The 22,737-nt window shown below is 36.0% G+C and overlaps 1 protein-coding gene across 6 annotated transcripts in view; it reads left to right on the top strand.

Moving 5' to 3' along the window:
• The window catches only part of EVI5 (ecotropic viral integration site 5), a 211,560-nt gene that overhangs the window by 45,092 nt on the left and 143,731 nt on the right, over positions 1–22,737 (top strand). For all 6 annotated transcript variants that reach the window (XM_046645597.1, XM_046645596.1, XM_046645595.1 and 3 more), the window contains 5 exons: positions 14,113–14,302; positions 14,957–15,181; positions 15,988–16,062; positions 20,156–20,281; positions 22,037–22,180. In XM_046645597.1, the coding sequence (XP_046501553.1) occupies positions 14,113–14,302; positions 14,957–15,181; positions 15,988–16,062; positions 20,156–20,281; positions 22,037–22,180 (760 nt within the window). The remainder of the gene's footprint in view (positions 1–14,112; positions 14,303–14,956; positions 15,182–15,987; positions 16,063–20,155; positions 20,282–22,036; positions 22,181–22,737) is intronic.

The raw sequence follows: 22,737 nt of genomic DNA, 5'->3' as shown, positions 1-22,737 counted from the left end.
TGTACATTGAGGAAAATATAGATCAAAGTTAATTTTTTGGATATACATATTTAATTGTTTCTGTACCATTTGTTGAAAAGGCTATCCTTTCTTCACTTAATTTCTTTTGCACTTTTGTGAAAAATCTGTTGTCCATATACACGGACCTATTTCTGGACTCCGTTCTGTTCCATTATCTATTTGTCTCTCTTGGTGCCAATATAATACTGTCTTGATTATTGCAGCTTTATATTATTATTGGAATCAGAGAGTGTTAATCCTCCATCTTCTTTTGTTTTGACTATTTTTGGTCCTTGGCATTCCCATAGGAATTTTACATCCAAGTTGTTAATTTCTACAAAAAACACTTGCTGAGATTTTGATTGGAATTGCATTGAATCCCTAACAATATTGCCTTCCACCCATGAACACAATATATTTCTCATCTGCTTATTACTAGTGCATGGTATTGTTTTTGTAAATTTAATTTTTGATTGCTCATTGGTACCATATAGATACAGTTGTTTTTCTTTTATTGATCTTGTATCCTGCCACCTTGCTAAACTTACCTGTTGTTCTGGTAGATTTGGTTGTTTTCTTTTAGATTCAATTAGATTTTCTGTATAGATGAGTGTGTCGTCTGTGAACAGAAGCACTGTTACTTCTTCCTTTCCTATCTGGATGCCTTTCATCTCTTTTTTCTTACCTTATTGCAACCGGCTGGTACCTGCGGTACAAATTCGAATATAAATAGTGAACAGACATCCTTGTTGTTTTCCTAGTCGTAGGGGGAAAGGATTAAATATGAAGTTAACTTTGGGTTTTTGTAGCTAGCTTTTATCAGACTGAGGAAGTTCCTGTCTATTTCTCATTTGCTAAGAGTTTATGAGAAACAGATGTTGCATTTTGTCAAACGCTATTCCTGCATCTATTGAAATGATCATATGATTTTCCTCTTTTAGTCTAATATGGTGAATTACCTTGATTTTTGAATGTTAAACCAACTTTGCATTCTTGGGATAAACCCCACTTGGTCATGATGTATTATCTTTATAAAATATTGTTGAATTTGATCTGCTAAAACTTTTGTTTGGAATTTTTGTATTTATGTTAAAGTGGGAAATTGGTCTGTAGTTGCCTTGTGGTCTTTGACTTTTATCTGTAATGTCTTGTGTCCTTTTAATGTCTGCATGATCTTTCTGTTTTTCTAAGTGTTTAGTGCTTTACATTTCTCTTCAAGCCCTGCCTTAGCAGCATCCCTTTAAATTTACTGAGACTTGTTTTATGGTCCTGAACATGGTCTATTTTGGTGAATGTTTTATGCGTATTTGAGAAGAATGTGTATTCAGCTGTTGTTGGGTGGAGTGTTCTATAAATGTTAATTGATTCAAGTTGATTGATAGTGCTGTTTAAATGTACTATGTCTTTGCTGGTTTTCTGTTTATTTGTATCGGATACTGAGAGAGGATTATTGAGACCTCCAGCTATAATTGTGGACTTGTCTATTTCTCTTTAAATTTTATCAGTCTTTGTTTTATGTAATTTAAAGTTGTATTATTAGGTATATAAACATTTAGGATTGTTATGTCCTCTTGTGAAATGCCTTCTTTATTCCTGGTAATACTATTTGCTTAGAAATCTACTTTATTTCATAAAGTCATTTTAGCTTTCTTTTGAATAGTGTTAAAATTTTATATATTGTTCCATCCTTAACTTTTATTCTATTTTTTCCTTTAAAATTTATCAATTAGGCAGCATATAGTTGAGTTTTGCTTTTTAAATTATAGTCTGATGATCTTTGCCTTTTATTTGGGGTATTTAGACCTTTTTTTCCTTTTTCTTTTTTTTTTACAACAAGGTTTTTATTTCTTGCTCACATTCACATTCATCTCAGGCTGCGGGCTGAGTACGTCTTTGCTCCTTACTTCTTCATTCCAAGACCAGTGACCAGCTCCTATCCAGGATAAACCAGATTCGTGGCAAATGGAAAAGTATTTAGTGGAAATACCTTAAAACGTGCTAGGGAATGGTACACATAACTTCAACTTACATTTTATTGGCCAAAGCAAATCACGTATCATACCTTATGTCATGAAGTGAGAATTACAATCTTTTAGCAGAGATGGATCCAGGAAAATATATACTTTACTATTATTATTTCAGCTCCTTTTTTTGTATTATTATTTTCAGTTTATTCACATACCATAAAATCCACTCTTGAAACAGGTGCCTTGAAACAGGAGGTTTTCCAGTCTGGCTGGTGGGGACAGATACTGTTTCTGGCCCTGTGTGAATGGTGGCCACTGTTAAATCCAGTCTTTTCTGGTGTATTTTTCCTCTAGCCTTAGGTTATTTCCTGACACACATGTGCTGATGAGTTCTCAGCTGAATGCTTGATGGGTGTCCTCTGCCAGTGTCTGAAGATCTTGTTTGTGTGCTTCTTACCTCTGTGGTACTCTGTCCCATGAACTCTAGCCGCCTTGGTCCCCTCAGGCCCTTAGCTCTACTCCGTTCAGAGTGTACTAGGTTCTGTCTGAATTTTCCCTCCCTGTGCCAGGACCTGGAAACTTTCTCAAAGCAGGCAAGAAGGCAATCATAGGGCTTACCTCACTATCTCCTGAGTTTCAGAAATTGCTGTCTGTTATTGCCTGTTGTCTAAAGTCTTGAGAAAACATTGTCATGAAGTTCATGTATTTTCGTCCATTCTTTTTTGGTTGTTTCAGGGGAGTGGGTGAGTCTAGTCTCTGTTACTCCATCATGGCCAAAATGAAAAAAATTTTTTATAAAGTTTTACATTTTCCTTTGGCATTGGGAAGAAGTCTGAATAAGATTAGAAAAATTGTTTTATATTATTTGACACTTAGGTTTAGGGGTTAATTTGTTGTTGTTAGTGCTGTCAAGTTGATTCCAACTCCTAGCGACCCTGTGTCCAGCAGAGCGGAACCCTGCCCAGTCTTTTTATGCTGTCCTCTTAACCTTCTGGTGTAACATCGGACAATGCTCTGCTGCTATAAGGTTCTCATGGCCAATTTTTTTGGAAGTGGGAGGCCAGGTCCTTTTTCCTAGTCTGTTTCAATCTGTGAGTTCTGCTGAAACCTATCCAACATGAGTGACCCTGCTGGTATTTGAAATACCGGTGGCATAGCTTCCAGTATCAGAGCAACACACAGCTGCCACAGTGTGACAACCAACAGACAGGTGGTGTGGTTTCCTAATGGGGAAATGAACTGAACCTGGGCAGGGTGGTGGCAGTGAGAGCACTAAATCCTAATCACTAGACCACCTTTGGAGTTAATACCATATTTAATATATTCTGAATGTTACCTCTGGTCAGCTTTAAAGAAAAATTTATTGCTGAGGTAGTTGTTGAAATTTTTGCTTTAAAAAGACCTGTCCTCAGGCTTGGTTCCTTCCTGTTGACATGGAGACAGAAAATAGAGGCATGAAAGAAATTGCCTAGAAGCAGGAATTAGAAGATAGAGATTTTGAACCTGGCCCAAATGAGCCATCTGGAAGAGAACCTGATATTAGCCCATGCAAACCAGGTGATAGAAATTACCCTCTTCTGATGTTCATTTCCTAGAAAGTAGTTTAAAAGGTTTTCTTTGGCTCTTGGCATTTGATGGGTAAGGTAGAAAGCTCAGCGTGCCACGTGATGAAAACTTTATGTGGGTTTAATGTGTGTATGTAGGTGTTGGTTTTGACTTTCTGCCCCTTTGCTTACTACATTTTAAAGCTTTTGAGAAAAATCTTTTGGTGTTGAGGTTTTGGGAGGACACGGTCTTCTAACATAAGTCTAGATTGGCAGAGTTTCTTGATTAAGTGAATTTGGAATAGAGTCGTGAAAGAACAAAGTGGAGTGGTAGGTTGTATGAAGGCAGTTATGAGCAAATAGATCCTCAGAGAAAAGAAAATGACAGAGACCATCAAAGAGAACAAAAGGAGGTATGGTGTGGAAAACTGAGTGGAATATGAAGCCAGGGCAGGACCGGCAAAGTGAAGCACGTATGGATAGTGCTAAAGGGTGTAAAGGATTTGTAAGTTTTGAATTGGTTCTTACATGGAAAAATAGTTTGCACAAAAGATAACTTTTGGTGCTGAGTTTGTAAGTGACCAAAGTTGAATTTATTTTTTATGATTGTGATCAATAATTATTGTATGACTAAAATATACAAAGCACTGTGTTAAAAATTGTTGTGAGTGAGGTATGGGTATAGAAGAACTTTTTTCCAAATAATTCACAGTTGGCTCCAGAATGTACTTAGCGTATATGTTAACAATTAAAGAATAATTACTAGAGTCGTTTGAAGATGTTCAGGAAAGAGATTTTCACAAGGAAGAATCTGAAGAAGTAAAAGGAGCAGAAGGTTGTTACCCTTTGTTCTTGGGTGGAATTATGCAAAAATTTGTACTTTTTTGAGTTCACATTTTGAGTCTCTTTCTCTCTCTTTTTTTTAAAATTACTAAAACCCAGAATCCATGGGAAAGGATTTTTTTTTATTGAGGTCATAATAGTTTATAACATTGTGAAATTTGAGATGTACGTTATTATTTGTCAGTCACCATATATATGTGCCCCTTTACCCCTTATGCCCACCCTCAACCCCCTTCCCCTCTGGTAGCCACTAATCTGTTCTCTTTGTCTATGTGTTTGTTTATTTTCCACATTTGAGTGAAATCATGCAGTGTTTGTCTTTCTCTGTCTGGCTTATTTTGCTTAACATAATACCCTCAAGGTCCATTCATGTTGTGGCAAATGGGACGATTTTGTCATGTTTTATGGCTGAGTAGTATTCCATTGTGTGTGTGTGTGTGTGTGTGTGTGTAGGTATGTATGTATGCGTATATGTATATACCATATCTTCTTTATCCAGTCGTCAGTCGATGGGCACTTGGGTTTCTTCCACATCTTGGCTATTGTGAATAATGCTACAGTGAACTTGGGCGGGCATAAGTTTCTTTGAATTGTTGATTTCTGGTTCTTTGGATAAATATTCCGTAGTGAAATAGCTGAGTCGTATGGTTTTTTCTATTTTTAATTTTTTGAGTAATCTTCATACTGTTTTCTATAGTGGCTGTACCATTTTGCATTCTCACCAGCAGTGTATGAGGGTTCTCTTTTCTCCACATCCTCTCCCACATTTGTTATTTTTTGTCTTGGTAATTAATAGCCATTCTAACAGGTGTGAGGTGATATTTTGTTGTAATTTTGATATGCATTTCCCTAATGATTAGTGATGTTGAACATCTTGTCATGTGCCTGTTGGCCATCTGTATATCTTCTTTGGAAAAATGTGTGTTCATATCCTCTGCCCACTTTTTGATCAAGTTGTTTGTTTTTTATTATTGAGTTGTATGAGTTCTTTATATATTTTGGAGATTAACTCCTTGTTGGATATAGGATTTGCAAATATTTTCTCCCAGTTGATGGATTGTCTTTTTGTTTTGTTCCTGGAACAAAACAATCCTTTCCACATTGGAAAGAATTTTTTTTTTTTTTTTTTTTTTTGGTGAGGAAGATTGCTGATTGCTCTGAGCTAATGTCTATTGCCAGTCTTCCTCTTTTTGCTTGGGGAAGATTGTCCCTGAGCTAACATCTGTGCCAGTCTTCCTCTATTTTGTATGTGGGATGCTGCCACAGCGTGGCTTGATGAGTGGTGTGTAGGTCTCTCTCTGTTCTGCCCTACAACCCCATCAATGTATTAAGTCCAAGGAAAAATTGTAGAATGATAACTTAAATTTTCTCTGACCACTTCTTCTGTTTGTGATGTAGACATGCAAGTTATATACCTAAAGTAAAAATTATGAGATGCAACTACTACTTGTAACAGGGAGATGCTTTTATTTAGTTTTTTTTCTTCTCTTACCCAAATGTAGATGAGTCTCTGGTTACTTTACATAACTCTCTTTGATTCAGAAAGTATACAAATGGCAGTATTTTAGAAAATTAAAATGTAAGGAACATGAAAATATCAAGTTCCATAAAGAAACTTTTTCCTTCCCATTGTTTTACTGCATTTACCACTTTTTAAAAATAAATACGTGTCAACTCCAGAAAGATATGAAGAGATGGTTCAATACCATGTCAAAGATCTGTTTGCTGAAAGTTAATAATTGATAGCCTTAAAGTTGAAATGAGACAGCTATTTTTTTCTGTGTGTTAAATGTGCTTTTCTTTTTCATTTTAAAAATACAAAGGCTTTGGCAGCAATGAATTTAAAAAGGTAAGGTTCAAGTGTAATAGCAGTGCATTTTAATTAAGGAGGGGAATTTTGCTAATCTAAATTTTGAATGAGCCATTATTTGTGTGGTTTAAAAGTTTAGCATTACAAGCACATTTGTTTCCTTTTATATTCTTCTATTTGGAATCAGATTTTTGGGGGTGAGATATGAGAATGAGGAGATGGGAAGGGTTGTTTTAAAGTAAATGTCTTTTATGTTTTTTAAAATATAGTAAGCAGTAATCTTTGAAACCTTAATTTATATATCTTCTTTATATCATACCACCACGTAAATCTTCACTGTCCAGCATGGTCGCCGTTAGAAATGTGTGGCAATTGAACGCCTGAAATCTGGCTAGTCTGAATTGTGATGTGCTGTAAGAGTAAAATATAAACCGGATTTTGAAGAGTTGATTTGGAAAAAAAGAATATCTCATTATTAAAAACTTTTGATCACGTATTAAAATATTTTGATTATATTTGATAAAATAAATTATTAAAATTAATTGCACCTGTTTCTTTTTACTTTAAATGTGGCTTCTAGAACATTAAAAATTTATATAAGGGACTTGGATTGTATTTCTCTTGGACAGTGCTGATCTAGATTATCTAACTTGCATCTTATAATTTTACCACCACAGCGTCAACTTAGTTTTTTTGAGGATATTCTCTATAATACAGCCATGAACATTAAGGAAGTAAAAACCTTCTGAGCAAAACAGATATTTTCAAGTCTCCATGTTAAAAATTCATGTATTTTTAATCATAGGAGAGGCCTTTAGATCTTCTTTTGAACTCTTTATTCTTTTTCTTTTCATTGAAGATTGCTTTAAATTTTTTATCAGTTATCTGATTTCCTGAGGAATTTGATGATATAATTAATTAGAGGAATTTATTGTGCTACTCTTTCTCTCTTTCTGTTGCAGCTAGCTTAGCTTTAGATTCTCTCTCTCTTTTTCTGTTTTTGGTGTGGAAGATTGGCCCTGAGCCAACATCTGTTGCCAATCTTCCTCTTTTTGCTTGAGGAAAATTGTCCCTGAGCTAAGGCTGTGCCAGTCTTCCTCTATTTTTCGTATGTGGGATGCTGTCACAGCATGGCTTGATGGGTGATGTATAGATCCACCCCTGGGATGCGAACCCGTGAACCTGGGGCGACTGAAGCAGAGCATGCAAACGGAACCACTGTGCCACTGGGCCAGCCTCTAGATTGTCTCTTTTTAAATTAAGAAGTCCAAGAAGTTAATCTGCTATGCTTCTCTGTCTGGAATGTCTGTATAAAGTAATCTCCAAACCATCACTTTCTGATCAGGATATTCTGGGAGGATGAATAAATGTGGGCTTGTGAATTACTGTATAGCCGTGGCAGATAAGAAATGGTCAGGAGGCCACACAAACCTATGGTGAAAGCCTTGGATTGTAGCATACAATATTCCTGCTGGGCCAGTATTCCTGTCCTTTAATCTGATAAATTTCTTCTTGTATTAGTCATAAGGAAATTATGATGGGGCAGGAAGGTAGTTTCCGTTTTTGCAATAAATCCATGCAAGGCAGTGAACCCGTGTGCTCTGGGAAGAGGAAAAGAAGTGAGTAAGTTTTGAATAGACTTCTTAATAGCCCACGGACCTATGAATAATGCTGTATTACCATTTCCCAGTTGCCAGAGTCAAGTCTCTAGAAATTGTTAAGATTTTTAGGCGGTAATGCCTTCCACTGCTATGTCAGAATATTTTAATTATACTGAAACTAGGTAACAGCTGTATAGGAATCTTGCTGAGTTGTTTCATCACCGCTGTTAGCAATAGGGAATAAATATATATGATTCTAAATACACATTTTATAAAGTCTACATATTCTTTCTTTCTTTTTTGTTTTTTGAGGAAGGTTAGGCCTGAGCTAACATCTGCTGCCAATCCCCCTCTTTTTGCTGAGGAAGACTGGCCCTGAGCTAACATCAGTGCCCATCTTCCTCTACTTTATATGTGGGACGCCTACCACAGCATTCCTTGCCAAGCGGTGCCATGTCTGCACCCGGGATCTGAGCTGGTGAACCCTGGGCCGCCAAAGTGGAACTTGCGCACCTAACCACTACGCCACCGGGCCAGGCCCTACATATTCTTAATGAATATGTAAATTCTTTTCCTGCATACCATGACTAAGAAGCTCAGTAGGGAGAGACTTGATAGTATCACTTCAAATATTACTTCTTCTGGAAAGTGTTTCAACTCTCTCAGACAGAAAGACTTCTTCATTATACCTATTGCAGTGAAAAAAATTCTGAAATTTTTCTTTAGAATGTTCTAAAATTTGCTGGAATGAGCAACAAATTTAAAAAGGGAAAAATGAAATAATGTTCATACCTTCCTTCCTTTACAAAGTAGATGCACTCAATATATCAAAAACAGTAATAGTCATGGTTTTTAAACAGGTTCTGAAGGGCTTCCAATAGTAAAAAGTAGTAGTTTCTCACCTGATTTCCGCTGCCCCTAGTGTCATTAACCAGAGACAATATTTTTATAAAGTTGTATAATTTGCAATCAGAGTAATGCACATTCTTAAGTGTACAGTTTGAGTTTTGACAAATGTGTACACCTGTGTATAACCCTCATGCCCATTAACACATAGATGATTTCTATAATCTTAGAAAATTCCCATCATCCCAGAAAATTCCCTTGTGCCCTTTCTAGCAACCCTACCGTCCTAAAACCTCTCTTCTGATTTTTCTTGTTGTAGATAAATTTCCCCTGTTCTTTTTTTTATCCAACAGCTTTATTGAGCTATAGTTAACTACAGTTCTCACATCTAAAGTGTACAGTTCAGTGGTTTTTCATGTATCCGCAGAGTTGTGCAACCATCACTGCAATTATGTTGAGAACATTTTCGTCACCCTAAAAAGAAACCACATATCCATCAGCAGTCACTGCCCATCCCTCCTTGCTCCCCTCACTCCCACTCTAGTCTTCAGCAGCAACTAGTCTACTTTCTGGATTCTAGATATTTCATATAAATGGAATCATATAATATTTTTCCTTTTGTGACTGGCTTCTTTCTCTTAGCATGTTTTCAAGGTTCATCCACGTTGTAGCATGTATCATTTCTTCATTTCCTTTTATGACCGGATAATATTCCATTGTATGGATATACTAGTGTTTTTAATCCGTTCAACAGTTGATGGATATTTGGGTTGTTTTCACTTTTTGTCTCTTAAGAATAATGCTACCGTGAACATTTGTCATATAAGTTTTGTGTGGACATGCATTTTCATTTCTCTTTGATATATACGTAGTTGTGGAATTGCTGGTCCATATGGTAATTATGGGTTTAACCATTAAAGGAATTGCTAGGCTGTTTTCTGAAGTGCTTTTACCATTTTACATTCCCATCAGCAGTGTCCGAGGCTTCCTGTATCTCCATATCTTCACCAACACTTATTACTGCCTTTTTGACTATAGCCATCCTAGTGGTTGTGAAGTGGTGTCTCATTATGGTTTTGATTTGTGTTTCCCTATTGATTAATGACGTCAAATATCTTTTCATGTCTTTATTGGCCATTTGTATACAGGTGTACCTCTGAGATATTGCGGGTTTGGTTCCAGACCACCGCAATAAACTGAGTCACACAAATTTTTAGGTTTCCTAGTGCATATAAAAGTTACATTTACACTATACTGTGGTCTAGTAAGTGTGCAATAGCATTATGTCTAAAAATACAATGTAATACTTTAATTCAAAAATATTTTATTGCTAAAAAATGCTAGCCATTATCTGAGCCTTCTGTAGGTCTTAATCTTTTTGCTGGTGGAGGGTCTTACCTCACTGATGGCATCTGGGTGATCAGGTTGATGGTGCTTACTAAAGGTTGGGGTAGCTGTTGAAATTTCTTAAAATAAGACAACAGTGATTTTCCACATTGATTGACTCTTCCTTTCACGAATGATTTCTCTGTAGCATGTGATGCTGTTTTATAGAGTTTTACTCACAGTAGAACTTCTTTCAAAATTGGAATCAATCCTCTCAAACTCTCCTGCTGCTTTATCAACTAAGTTTATGTAATATACTAAATCCTTTGTTGTCATTTCAACAGTCTTCACAGCGTCTTCACCAGGAATAGATTCCATCTCAAGAAACCACTTTCTTTGCTCATCTGTAAGAAACAGCTCCTCATCCGTTAAAGTTTTATCATGAGATTGCTACAATTTAGCTGCATCTTCAGGCTCCACTTCTAACTCTAGTTCTCTAGCTGTTTCCACCACATCTGCAGTTACTTCCTCCACTGAGGTCTTGAACACACACAGCATTTATCGATTAAGTTCTCAATCTTATATGGATGCGGTTCATGGTGCCTCAAAACAATTACTGTATCATCTTCTTTGGAAAAATGTCTATTATGATTCTTTGCCCATTTTTAAATTGGGTTGTTTGTCTTTTTATTATTGAGTGGTAAGAGTTCTTTATGTATTCTAGGTACAAGTGTCGTGGGTTGCAAATAATTTTTCCCATTCTGTGGGTTTTCTTTTCACTTTTGTGATGGCATCCAGTGAGATACAAAACATTTTTAGTTTTGATGAAGTCCAATTTATATATTTATTTGCCATTTGTGCTTATAGTGTCATATTTAAGAAGGCTTTACTTAACCTAAAGTCATGAGGATTTACTCCTATATTTTCTTCTCTAATATGCTTGTTCTTGAGCTTCATATAAGTGGAATCATGTAGTATGTGCTCTTTTGCATCTGGCTTTTTTCCTCAACCCAACGTTTATAAAATTCATCCATGTTAATGTATGTATCTGTAGTTTGTTTCTCTTTTTTGCTGACTAGTATTGCAGTGAATACATATATCACAATTTGATTATTTTTCTGAATATTTGGGTTGTTTCTGGGCTTTGGCTATTATGAATAAAGCTTCTATGAACTTGCAACTGCAAGTCTTTTTGTAAACATACATTTTCATTTCTGTTGGCGGGTCATATGAAAATGTATTTAACTTTATAAAGAATTGCCAAACAATTCTTCAGAGCAGTTGAATTATTATGTACTCCTGACATTGATGTATGAGAGTTACAATTGCTGCCATCCTGGGCAACACTTGGTATGGTCAGTCTTTAGAATTGTAGCCTTTCTAATGTGTATATAGTGTGGTTTTAACTTCTATTTCCTTGATAACTAAAAATCTTGAACATTTTTTAATTGCTCATTGGTCCCTTGATTATCTTGTTTTGGAAAGTGTCAGTTTATGTCTGTTACTCATTTAAAAAATGTGTTGTTTGCCTTCTTAATTATTGATTTTTAGGAGTTCTTCATATATTCTGGATACCAATGTTCTGTTGGATACGTATCTTGAGAATATTTTTTCTCAGTCTATGGCTTACCTTTTCATTTTCTTAATGGTTTCTTTTGAAGAATGGAGCTTTTTAAGTCTGATAAAGTCCAATTTATTTCTTAATCACTTTTTTAGTATTTCCTTGTATCCCTTTAACAAATTTTGCCTTCTCTAAGTGCTTGAAGACTTTTTTCTGTTTTCTTGAAGGAGTTTTATAGTTTTAGCTTTTATATTCAGGCCTCTTGTGCATTTTGAGTCATTTTTGTATATCGAGTAAATTAAGGCAGGGACAGTATCTTTACATAAGTTATGTCTTGGAATATTTCATTTGTAAATGTTTCTCACAGTGTTGTATATTTGTATATGTTACTTCAATGTCCTCTGAAGGTAAACTACTTAACCCTTTTCTCTCGCCCACCAGTGAATTCACTTGGCGTTCCTGCTTATCCTGAAAGTTGCAACTTGGCAATCTCTGAGAGCTTTCTGGACTCTCTGGAAGCCTTCTTTTAGGCACTTTTTCATCTATACTTCCGTTATATCTTAAACTTACGTTTAACCTAGAAAATACCATTATTTTATTTTTAACTGCCTGATTCTCTATTGATTGATGTCAGTGGTGTATTTTAATTATTTGGCATATAGCAAGCATTCAATGAATAATTAAGTGAAATGAAGAACTTAGGTTCAGGTTATTTCAGGAAAGTTTGTTTCTCTGTTCCATTTAGAATTCTTAAGCTTTAGAATCATACCTAAAATTACTTACGTACATACACTAATTTTTCCATAAGGTATATTATGGATTTACTGAAATAATGTATATGGAAAAAACAGTATTTAAAGTAAAACTTTGGGCTAGCCCCGGTGGCCTAGTGGTTACGTTCAGCTTAACTACTCAGCTTCAGTGGCCTGGGTTCAGTTCTTGGGCACAGACCTATACCACTTGTCTGTCAGTGGGCATGCTGTAGCAGTGGATCACATACAAAAAGAGGAAGATCGGCAACAGATGTTAGCTCAGGGCAAATCTTCCTCAGCAAAAAAAATCAAATTAAAAAAATCAAGTAAAACAGCATTATTATTTTTTCTAATAGAGAATATATATAGCAAATAGTTGACCCTTTATTTGGCTGTTTTATAAATTTTTCTGTTTCTTGCAATATTTGGGACATTTTATTTAAATTATTATTGCCATGAAAAGGTATTAAATTATCCCGTGAATAAGGATAGGATTTGTTCAATTTATATTATTGTGTTATTGAATATGACATATCTGGGCATTTGAAGATGTTTTTAATATGGAGATTTTTATTTTATTTCAATTCAGTCAATATTTAATGTACTTTGCACTGAGCTAAATGCTCTCAGGGATATAAAGATGAGTAAGATATAAATCTGGCTCACAAAGAGTGTTTCTATAATCTGCTAAGTAGGGTTTGACCCATATCTTTCTTTTCTTTCTTAGTTTTTATATATCGTAAATTAGTATTGGGAACATTTTTTGTACTGTAAGCAGATGACTTTCTGAAGGAGTTACTGGAAGTAAGTAGTAGCCATGTTAAATGCACAAGTGATGTTGTAAGCCCCTTATTTGAATGACGTGTAGTTTTCATCTTTATAATGAGAGAGCCACATTTTCAGCCTTTCCTTGTAGCCTGTGTAGATGTGAAAGAAATAATGGATTTGATGTTGTGATGAGTCATGGAATGGGACCTGTCTTTCTGCAGATAAGGAAGCGGCCTAGAACAGGATTGCAAACTCAGAGGCCAACAGGGCCTTAGAGTTGAGAGGTCTGTTTAACAGTGAAGCCCAAAGATAAATAACAGCTATTAGTTGGCCTGAGTTTTTGGGAGATAGTAGGGATTATGGAGACTGAGTGGATCAAAGTCCTTCCTCATCTAAAGGGAGAAGCTCCTGCCCTGCTACAGATACCCTGTTGTTCCTGTGCAGGAATATTGGCCTGATTTTGCCCTATCTTTTCATTTTTCAAGAGAATCCAGGATTGTAAATAAATATAAATGTATGTGTGTATAAACAAATAAATGAAATTTTCCAATTTTAATATTAGTAATTGTTCAGTTTTTTACATACTGCACAGGCCAAGCAAAACACTTTTTGTTTGGTTAGATTAGGTATGCATGGGTGAAGCACAGTGAAAAAAGAAAAGGGGTTTGGTTAATCCGTGTGGCTCTGCCTTACTTTTTTAGCCCTGGACATGTTGTAAACATGATAGGTTTAGTTCTTCTGTAGACTTTGTTATACTTCTTCCAAGTACAATTTCTTTCTTCCTGAAGCCTTCCCAACCACTTTTCTTACCAGATTTCTCCTAATTTGAATTTCTAGGGGAGGTGATGGGAAATTATGATGGGACTAATAACACTAAAATATTTAACAAAATTTATTATTTTAAATTTCGAAGTTGCTATGTTTAGATGAAGAAAATGCAGCAGTAGTTTTATAGATGCCAACCAGATATTATTGAAATTCTGCATATTTTTAAACCATGGCTAACTTGCTGTAGTGAAGCTCTAAGTATCATCATTGCTTCATCTAGTATCACTGTGAGATTAGAACTTGAGCAACTTTTAATTATATTTTAGATTGTTAGAGACGGATAGTAAGTCTTTAAGATCTGTAAATGGGTCAAGAAGAAACAGTGGCTCCTCCCTTGTATCAAGTTCATCAGCCTCTAGCAACCTCAGCCACCTTGAAGAAGATTCTTGGATTCTTTGGGGAAGAATTGTTAATGAATGGGAAGATGTGCGCAAAAAGAAGGAAAAGCAAGTTAAGGTATTCATATTGTTTGTTGAAGTTCTTCCTCTTATCCCAAAGGACATCTGGTATGGATTAATAGAGGATAAAAACAAATCAGATTTTAGGACTTTCCAAGTGCTGTAATAAAAAGGGCTGCTTTATGTGTTTTCATTTATTCATGCCCATAGAAGTTTTGATTTGTAAATATCAGTTGTTATAGAGATCTTTTAATTGTAGAAATATATAGCTGAAAATTATTTTGGAAATTTAATTCTCTCATTTTATAGATTCAGAAATGAAGTTGTAACATCCTACATCCTTGAATTATCAGTATTTTACTTTTTTTTTTGCCTAAAGCAGCCCTTTAAAAGATGATGGTTACTGTGCTATCATTCACAGCTCTGCAGATTATCAAGTCCTTAACACCGTTAGAGGCCATACTCTGAGTGAAATGACAAGAATTGACCCATGGCATTGTATTCCCCCAGACCAGAACAGGGTACACTCAAGGGCTAAATCTTAGCTTTGGTTAAAAAGTTCCCTAGTCTTATTGAAAAGTAGCTTTGTGAATTACAAATTTGATAAAGTCTTCCACTCCAGTCCAACCCCCAATAAGTCTTTGAATTTCAAGGTAAGAGACTTAAGTACTTCATTTTTAAATTTTTGTTTTACTTGTATTTTTCTTTTTAGGAACTTGTTCGTAAAGGGATACCCCACCACTTTAGAGCAATAGTTTGGCAACTTTTATGCAGTGCACAGAGTATGCCAATTAAGGATCAGTATTCAGAACTCCTGAAAATGACCTCACCTTGTGAAAAATTGATCCGAAGGGACATTGCTAGAACTTACCCTGAACATAATTTTTTTAAGGAAAAAGATAGCCTTGGACAGGAGGTTTTATTTAATGTAATGAAGGTAAGTTCTATTTATTCATTTTTTGAAATGAAATGAATTCCCAGAAGGTTGAAATTACATGTTTCTGCCAGTGAGCACGAATTCTCACTCCAATAATCAGTTACTTTGGCAATAAATTTGGCTTTAGCATAATTTCTGCTGTAATTCTGATGCTACATCACTGTCTTGTTTGGAGAATTTATTAGAAAATTCATCATATTGCTTGGTGTTATTTGGCCAAAATCAAATAATCTATAGACCAAGATACTGTAGAGAGATTCTCTATGAAAATCAATATTTCACCTTCTGTGAGTTTCATAGAGGGGAGCAGATTTTTCTGCTGTCTATGGCTAGCATTGTTAAGAGCTCTTTGCCCTTAAAACTGTATGTGCCATTGTAATTTTTTCTTCAGTATTGCTTTTTCCCTTGCCATAGCTCCTTTCCCTTTTAGCTACCTCTGTGAAATATTGATTTCTTGTTAAACCATTTCATCTTTGCCAGTGCTTTACTTTAGTCCTACTCTGGTTTTATCTTTTTCAGATATTCATTTAAAATGATTTTTAAACTCTGTTGCTTTCCTGAGTACAAATTCCTTTATTTTCTTGTCCTTCAGAGCTGTCAGTTTGTAATTGGGAAATTGTCAAAAGAAGATTTTATGTAATAAATCATTTGCTTTTTAAATACTTATAGGATAACATCTACAACAAGCAAGCAATAGCTTTTCTGAAAAATAAATGGTCTCTAATCCACTTTCTTAATATTTTTAGGTTTTTAGGTAAGGAAGATATAACATGGTAAAGTATTTTGAACATTTCTTTACTTTTTAGGCATATTCTTTAGTGGATCGTGAGGTTGGTTACTGTCAAGGAAGTGCTTTTATAGTTGGATTGTTGCTTATGCAGGTAAGTTAGTACAAGTATTAAATGTCCAATTAAGTTCTTTATTAAAATTGCATTGGAGAATTTAAAAATCATCTTTGTTTTTATTAAGTATAAGTGGATATTGGGCATTTCCTGCTAGGCATAATTTAAATAAGAATATTTAGTTTGCAGTTTAAAATATTAAAAGTGTTGAAAATAACACACAATAATATCCTGCCACTAAATGAAATTTCAATTTCTTGGTATCTACATTTGGACCATAATATTCTATGAAAACCTGTATCTACTTTTAGATCTTAACTTATATGGCAATATTTAATGAGGAGTAATCTTTCCCAACTAAGGAGGACGCAATTAAAGTGTTGGTATGAAAATCTTACTTATGTTGTACAGCGTCTTTGGAAACTTTTTCAGGAATTTTGTTTGTCATGAAGCTAAGGGCTTGTTAAGGGTATTGTGATATAGGCTCTAAGATGGAGGTACTCAGTCACTTTTACTGCCGCAGAGTTATAACATATATTTCCATTGGCAGTGACTTATTTTGGAGAGGGTTTGGGTCAGGTGTTTTCAGAAGTCAGGAACAGGACAGTCATCATAGCTTTGAAGGGAAATGGCATATAGTATTATCTTTTTAGACTTGTAGAAACTTTTTTTTAAAGTCCATCATGCTCTGTAGTCAGTCTCAGACTAAAACATCGTCTGAAAAGAAACCTTGGAGATAACAATTTCGTTAATGTTGAAGTATAGCTATTTTGCAAAATGAGAATTTTCCTAATTTGTACTTGGTTAATATTGGTAGACCTTTCAGTATTGAACTCAAATATCCATATTATTAATCCAGTGATTTTTGTCCCAGTTCTATTCCTTTTATTTCCATATTAGCTCCAAAATAACCTTTCAGTAGTTACTTCTGTTGAGCATCGAAAGAGCCGCTTTTCCCCATTTGAGGCATGAATCTCACGATAGCTGACTTAGCTCTCTAGGAAGCCCAAGGGGCCATCGCACCTCCCTTCAGGACACTGCAGGCAGTGCTGGTAGTGATACTCACTTTCATTCAGTGGTTGATTTACTTAACTATTGCTGTCAGGGGCAGCTAACACACTACCGTAACTATAATCATTTGAGGGGCTGGCCCCATGGCCGAGTGGTTAACTTCGCGCGCTCCGCTGCAGGCGGCTCAGTGTTTCATTGGTTCGAATATCCTGGGCGTGGACATGGCACTGCTCGTCAAACCATGCTGAGTCGGCGTCCCACATGCCACAACTAGAAGGACCCACAACAAAGAATATACAACTATGTACTGGGGGGCTTTGGGGAGAAAAAGGAAAAACAATAAAAATCTTTAAAAAAAAAAAGAAAAAAAAAAGGAGAACAACAACAACAACAAAAAACAAAACAATAATCATTTGATAACCCAGGGCCACAAGTTAGAAAGTGTGATACAGCCAGATTTAAAAGCCCCTCTCTTTGTTTCTAAAGCTTATTCTCTTGTACTTAATGCTATATTGCCTCCTATATATTAGTTAGAAACGTAGCTCAGTGAGTCTGCTAAACAAAAATAGTTAAAAGTGCTGGATATATGTTTTGTGTATATCTTAGTGCTCCTATAAAATTAGGTAGATAATGTCCCCATTAGACCTTCAAAAAGACATGGGTTCTTATTAACTCAGTGTCCTGAAGTGTGTAGCAGCAGCTTCTGCTAAGACTCAGGTGTGCAGATTTCTTTCTCATAGAAAGGAACGACTATAAAACAGCTGGGTGAACGTTCTTCATATTTCTGTTTTACTCAATGTCACACTTTCTCATTTTGTGTGCGTTGTTTCAGTCTTTTTGAGAAGGACCCAGTGATATTTTTTCTACCTCTTTTTGTTTTTTTATTCAATCACTTCGACTTGTTTTTTAAAGTATCGCCAATTTTTAAACCCTCTCCCAGTTTCCATATCAATGCTATGGCAGAAGAGAGAATGAAGGTTTTTTTGAAATGTTGGGAAGAGAAGAAATTCTTCTAAGACAGAAAAGGGAGATTAATTGATTCCTTCCCATTGTGACTGGAGTGAGGGGTCAGGGAAGAAGTAGACGGGGAGTGTAGTGGTGGGAGATGAGGTTGGAATATGGGGTTACGACATGTAGGACCGTGTAAGGATTTTGGCTTTTATTGAGGATATTGGAAGCCACTGGAGTGTTTTGAGCAGCGGAGTGAGATTATCTAATTCATGCTTTGAAAGGATCACTCTGGCAGTTCCGTGCTGCATGGAGACTAACTGTTGGGAAGGAAATACAAGGGAGGTGGTGGAGCGACCAGTGAGGAGGCTCTTGTAATTAAGCTGTTAAATGGAATTTGAACCTTAGGTGGTGTGGCTTGAGAGCCTATGCTGGTAACTGCCTGCCAGGATCATTGGAGGAAAGGAAGTCAATGATCTGCTGGCTAAGGAATTCATCCTCTTGCAAATGAGCAGGCTTTGGGAGGGTGACCCAAAGGTTTGTAGATGCTACAAAAAAAAGAGGAGTAATGAATGATATCTGCTGGCATGTGTTTCAGAGAGAAGGGGGAGTTAATGTAATAGCAATGAGGCAGTGAGGTCCAGGGAGGAACACAGACTCCTCTACTCCCTGGCCTTTTCCAGTGCTGTGGGAGAGAAAACAGCCACGTTAGGAGGGAGCCGATTTCAGTTAGAGGAGGAAGGTGAAAGGACATTTAGTAAAGAGATTGAGGTTATAGGTAGGATATTTTATTGATGGCAGATTATGAGTTCCAGAAACTGCTGTGGAAAAGGTTTAGGGAAGGTTGGAAATGGGTTTAGATTAGGGGAGCAATAAAATTACCTAGGATGAGAGTTCTGGGATGTTGGGCTTCTTGTAGTGACTGACATAAATCACTGGGGCTGTAGGACTTGATAGGGTTAATAAGGATGTCTGCAAGGCAGAATTGTGGCCATATGCATTGGGAGAAAGAAAGTATGGGTTTTGCCAAGAGTTACTCTTGGCTCCTCTCTGTGGCTGTGTCGAGGCCAGGAAAAATGTATTGTTATTAGAAGCAGTCTTCAGTAACAAGAATGCCTAGAGATTCTTTCCGGTTTCCTCTTTTGAAACACGCTGGTATAATGCGAGTGAATGAGCATTAGAAAATTTTATCATTTTGAGAAAGACGGTAATTTGGATAAATGTTATTTGACTAAATATTCCGAATATCTGTGTAGCTCTTTACAGAGCTTTTACATTCATTATCTGATTTGATATAATTTTCTTGTGAGTTACACATAAAATGTGAAATTGATACCTTTAAACTCCAATTACAGAATCTTTGAAAACTTATTTTACAAGTTCTTTTAACACTTACACCATATCATATGATTTCTGCTCAGAATCTTCGAAAATCTTACCATCTCACTTAAGGTAAAAGTCCACATCCTTACAGTGGCCTCTAAAGCCCCACGTAATTTTATTGTCTGTTATTTCTCCTCTATAACCTAATCTCTGCTTGAAACATTATGTCTAATTTAGTAATATCCTATATGCTGTTCCTTGAGCTGCAAATCCTTTTCAAAGCCTTTGTATTATTCTCCCAGGATTGTTTCCTCAGTTACTCCCTTACTTTCTTCAGTCTTCTGCTCAAATGTTGCCTTGTCACGGGGCTTTGCCTGACCTACCTGCATAAATAGCAGTGTATCTTCCCAGCTTTTCCTGTTACCCTACTTTTGTTTTTGATTTCCATAGCACTCATGACCATCTGACATATATAGTAATTGATTTATTCCATGTATTGTCTATCTCTCCCTGCTGGAAAATTCAAGCTCCTGGAGGGTAGAGATTGTGTTTATTTTGTTCACTGGTAAATATCCAGAGAGAGGGAAATATCTGGCTCTAAATGAATATTTGTTGGTTGAATTAATGAAATAGGCAAGTGAGGCAGTTAGTCATATAGGTTGTAAGATTTCTCTAACTTCCTATTCTCAGTGATAGAATGGGAGATTAGAACCTTCTGATTTCTAGTCCATTCCTCTTAACATTGCATCACATGGCCACTTGACACAGCATTTATATAATATAGTTGAAATATATTTTAGCTTATTTGTGTATCACAGAACATTAACCTATTTTTTTTCTCCTAATGTAGATGCCCGAAGAAGAAGCTTTCTGTGTATTTGTTAAATTAATGCAAGATTATAGACTTCGTGAACTTTTTAAACCAACGATGGCAGAGCTGGGCCTTTGTATGTACCAGTTTGAATGCATGATACAGGTAAAAGTGTAGAGTTAACAAAAGGGCATGTTGCTTTTATATTTTTTGCCATGTTGGTTTGAGTGACAACTAAACAAATTTAACATTAAAAGCATCAAAGCAATTGGAAAAAAATCAGTGTTTTAATCACATGGTGGTTGTTGGTCCATTAATGGACAATTTATACCTACTTCCCCGTTGGTGCTCTCTGCAGTGGAACGCAGTCGGGAATGTGGCTGCAGTTCTCATATTCAAACCTCAATTATTTGTGTCAAATATCTCATCACCCCATTGCCCAAATGCATGAGTTTCCTTATTATGCCCTATTATATCCTATTACTGTTACGTAGACTATGCTCTCTTACAGGAACCCATGACATTATGACACTGACGTCAGTTCATTTCCTTTGAGACTTTCTCTGCCTTCTCTTTTAGTCCTGTCCTCTTGCTTTCCCTTTTTATCTCATTTTTTTTTTGCCAGGTTGTAATCTTTTTTAAAAATAATGTTTCCGTCCTTTTTATGTTGCCAGTTTAAGACTCGGAGTCTAGTGACTATGTGAGAGTAAAGAAGAGAGGAATCAAGATCAAGTGAAAAACACCTCTGAAATATTTTAATTTTCTGAATTTAATTTATATATTCTATATATAAATAAGTTTACTATGTTGTCTTGTAATACAATGGTGTAAATATTCTCATTTACTTAAATTTCAATTAGATAAACAGAATTTAAGAATATAGGTTAATGATTCAGCTGGCATCAGAGCCATTTTTGTGAGTCTCCTTTTCCCTGGCAGCCTTACCCACAGGAATTTTAAAATCCTCTAACTTTTCTATGTGTAGCTGGAGGAAGGAGATATACAAAATGTTTTTAAAAATTTTTTATTTATTTAATTTCCTTTTTTTCAAAATGTTTTTATATTTTATTTTATTTATTTATTTATTTTTGAGGAAGATTAGCCCTGAGCTAACTGCTGCCAATCCTCCTCTTTTTGCTGAAGAAGACTAGCCCTGAGCTAACATCGTGCCCATCTCTCTCTACTTTATATGTGGGACGCCACCACAGCATGGCTTGCCAAGCGGTGCCATGTCCACACCTGGGATCCGAACAGGCAAACCTGGGCCCCCGAAGTGGAACGTGTGCACTTAACCTCTGTGCCACCGGGCCAGCCCCTGTTTTTACATTTTAGAGAAAAAGACAACGTAGGTCTTGAGATGATTCTTAGTTAAATTTTTTTCTGAAATAGTAAGCTTGTTTTTTTATCAACCTTAAACTCTCTGGGTTTGTTTTCAGTTAATGTGTCATTTATGTTTTGAGTTGCTAGAGTTGCTGAAGCATCTGTATTTTGGATGAGAAGGTAGGAAAGCAAGGATAGGTGAGCAATGATAGACTGCATCGGAAAGTATTTCAGCATAGCATTTCTTTTAAAAAAAATCTTAAAAATATTATAGAAGAATATAGAAAATAAATCAGACACCTATGTACTCACCAACAAAATTAAACAAATCTAAAAGTTTTGCTCATTTATTTCGATTTTTCTTTTTATTAATGAAACAAATGTTGTAAATACAGAGTTCCAACTCCACATCCTTTCCCCTTTTCCCTTCCCAGATAGTAACCACTAACCTGAATGTGTCAATTTCTGCATCTTAACTTCTCCTTATGTTGCCTAATCTTATCTTTGTGTTTGATATAGGGTAATCTAGTGTTTACACAATGATCTGGTTTAAAATACTCAATTTTATTATGTTTTGACTAATTCTTTTCCTCTCTTAAGGAACATCTTCCAGAGCTCTTTGTGCATTTTCAGTCTCAGAGTTTTCATACCTCAATGTATGCATCATCCTGGTTTCTGACTATCTTTCTTACGACTTTTCCACTACCAATTGCAACAAGGATATTTGATATCTTTATGTCTGAGGTAAGCTAATGAATGGGCAAACTATCATTGGATTAGTTAGAGCAGGGCAATGAGGAGAGCAATAAAGGAGACCTGTGTATCCCATGCTAAACTGCTTACTTGTATGCTCTCATTTAAGCCTGTAACAACCCTATCAAGTACTGTTAGTTTCCCCATTTGATAGATGATACATGAGGATGCTGAGTCTTAGAGAAAGGTTAAGTAGCTTATCTATGGACGTATAGCACATAAGTGTTATAGAACCAGGATTCAAATGTAGGCAATCAGAATCTGGAGCCCAGGGAGCTGGCCCCGTGGCCGAGTGGTTGGGTTCTCATGCTCTGCTTCAGTGGCCCAGGGTTTGACCAGTTCGAATCCTGGGTGCAGACATGGCGCCGCTCGTTGGGCCATACTGGGGTGGCATCCTGCATGCCACAGCTGGAAGGAGCTACAACTAAAACAAATTCACAGCTCTGTACCTGGGGACTTTGGGGAGAAAAAGGAAAAATAAAATCTTAAAAAAAAAAAAATCCCACACTCTTAAACCTCTGTGTCACCTCTTGGTAGTGAGAATTAGT

Source organism: Equus quagga, chromosome 18 (assembly GCF_021613505.1).
Source record: "Equus quagga isolate Etosha38 chromosome 18, UCLA_HA_Equagga_1.0, whole genome shotgun sequence".
NCBI lineage: Eukaryota > Metazoa > Chordata > Mammalia > Perissodactyla > Equidae > Equus > Equus quagga.
The sequence above is the reverse complement of the archived record's forward strand: the minus strand, read 5'-3'. Positions and strand labels throughout refer to the sequence as shown.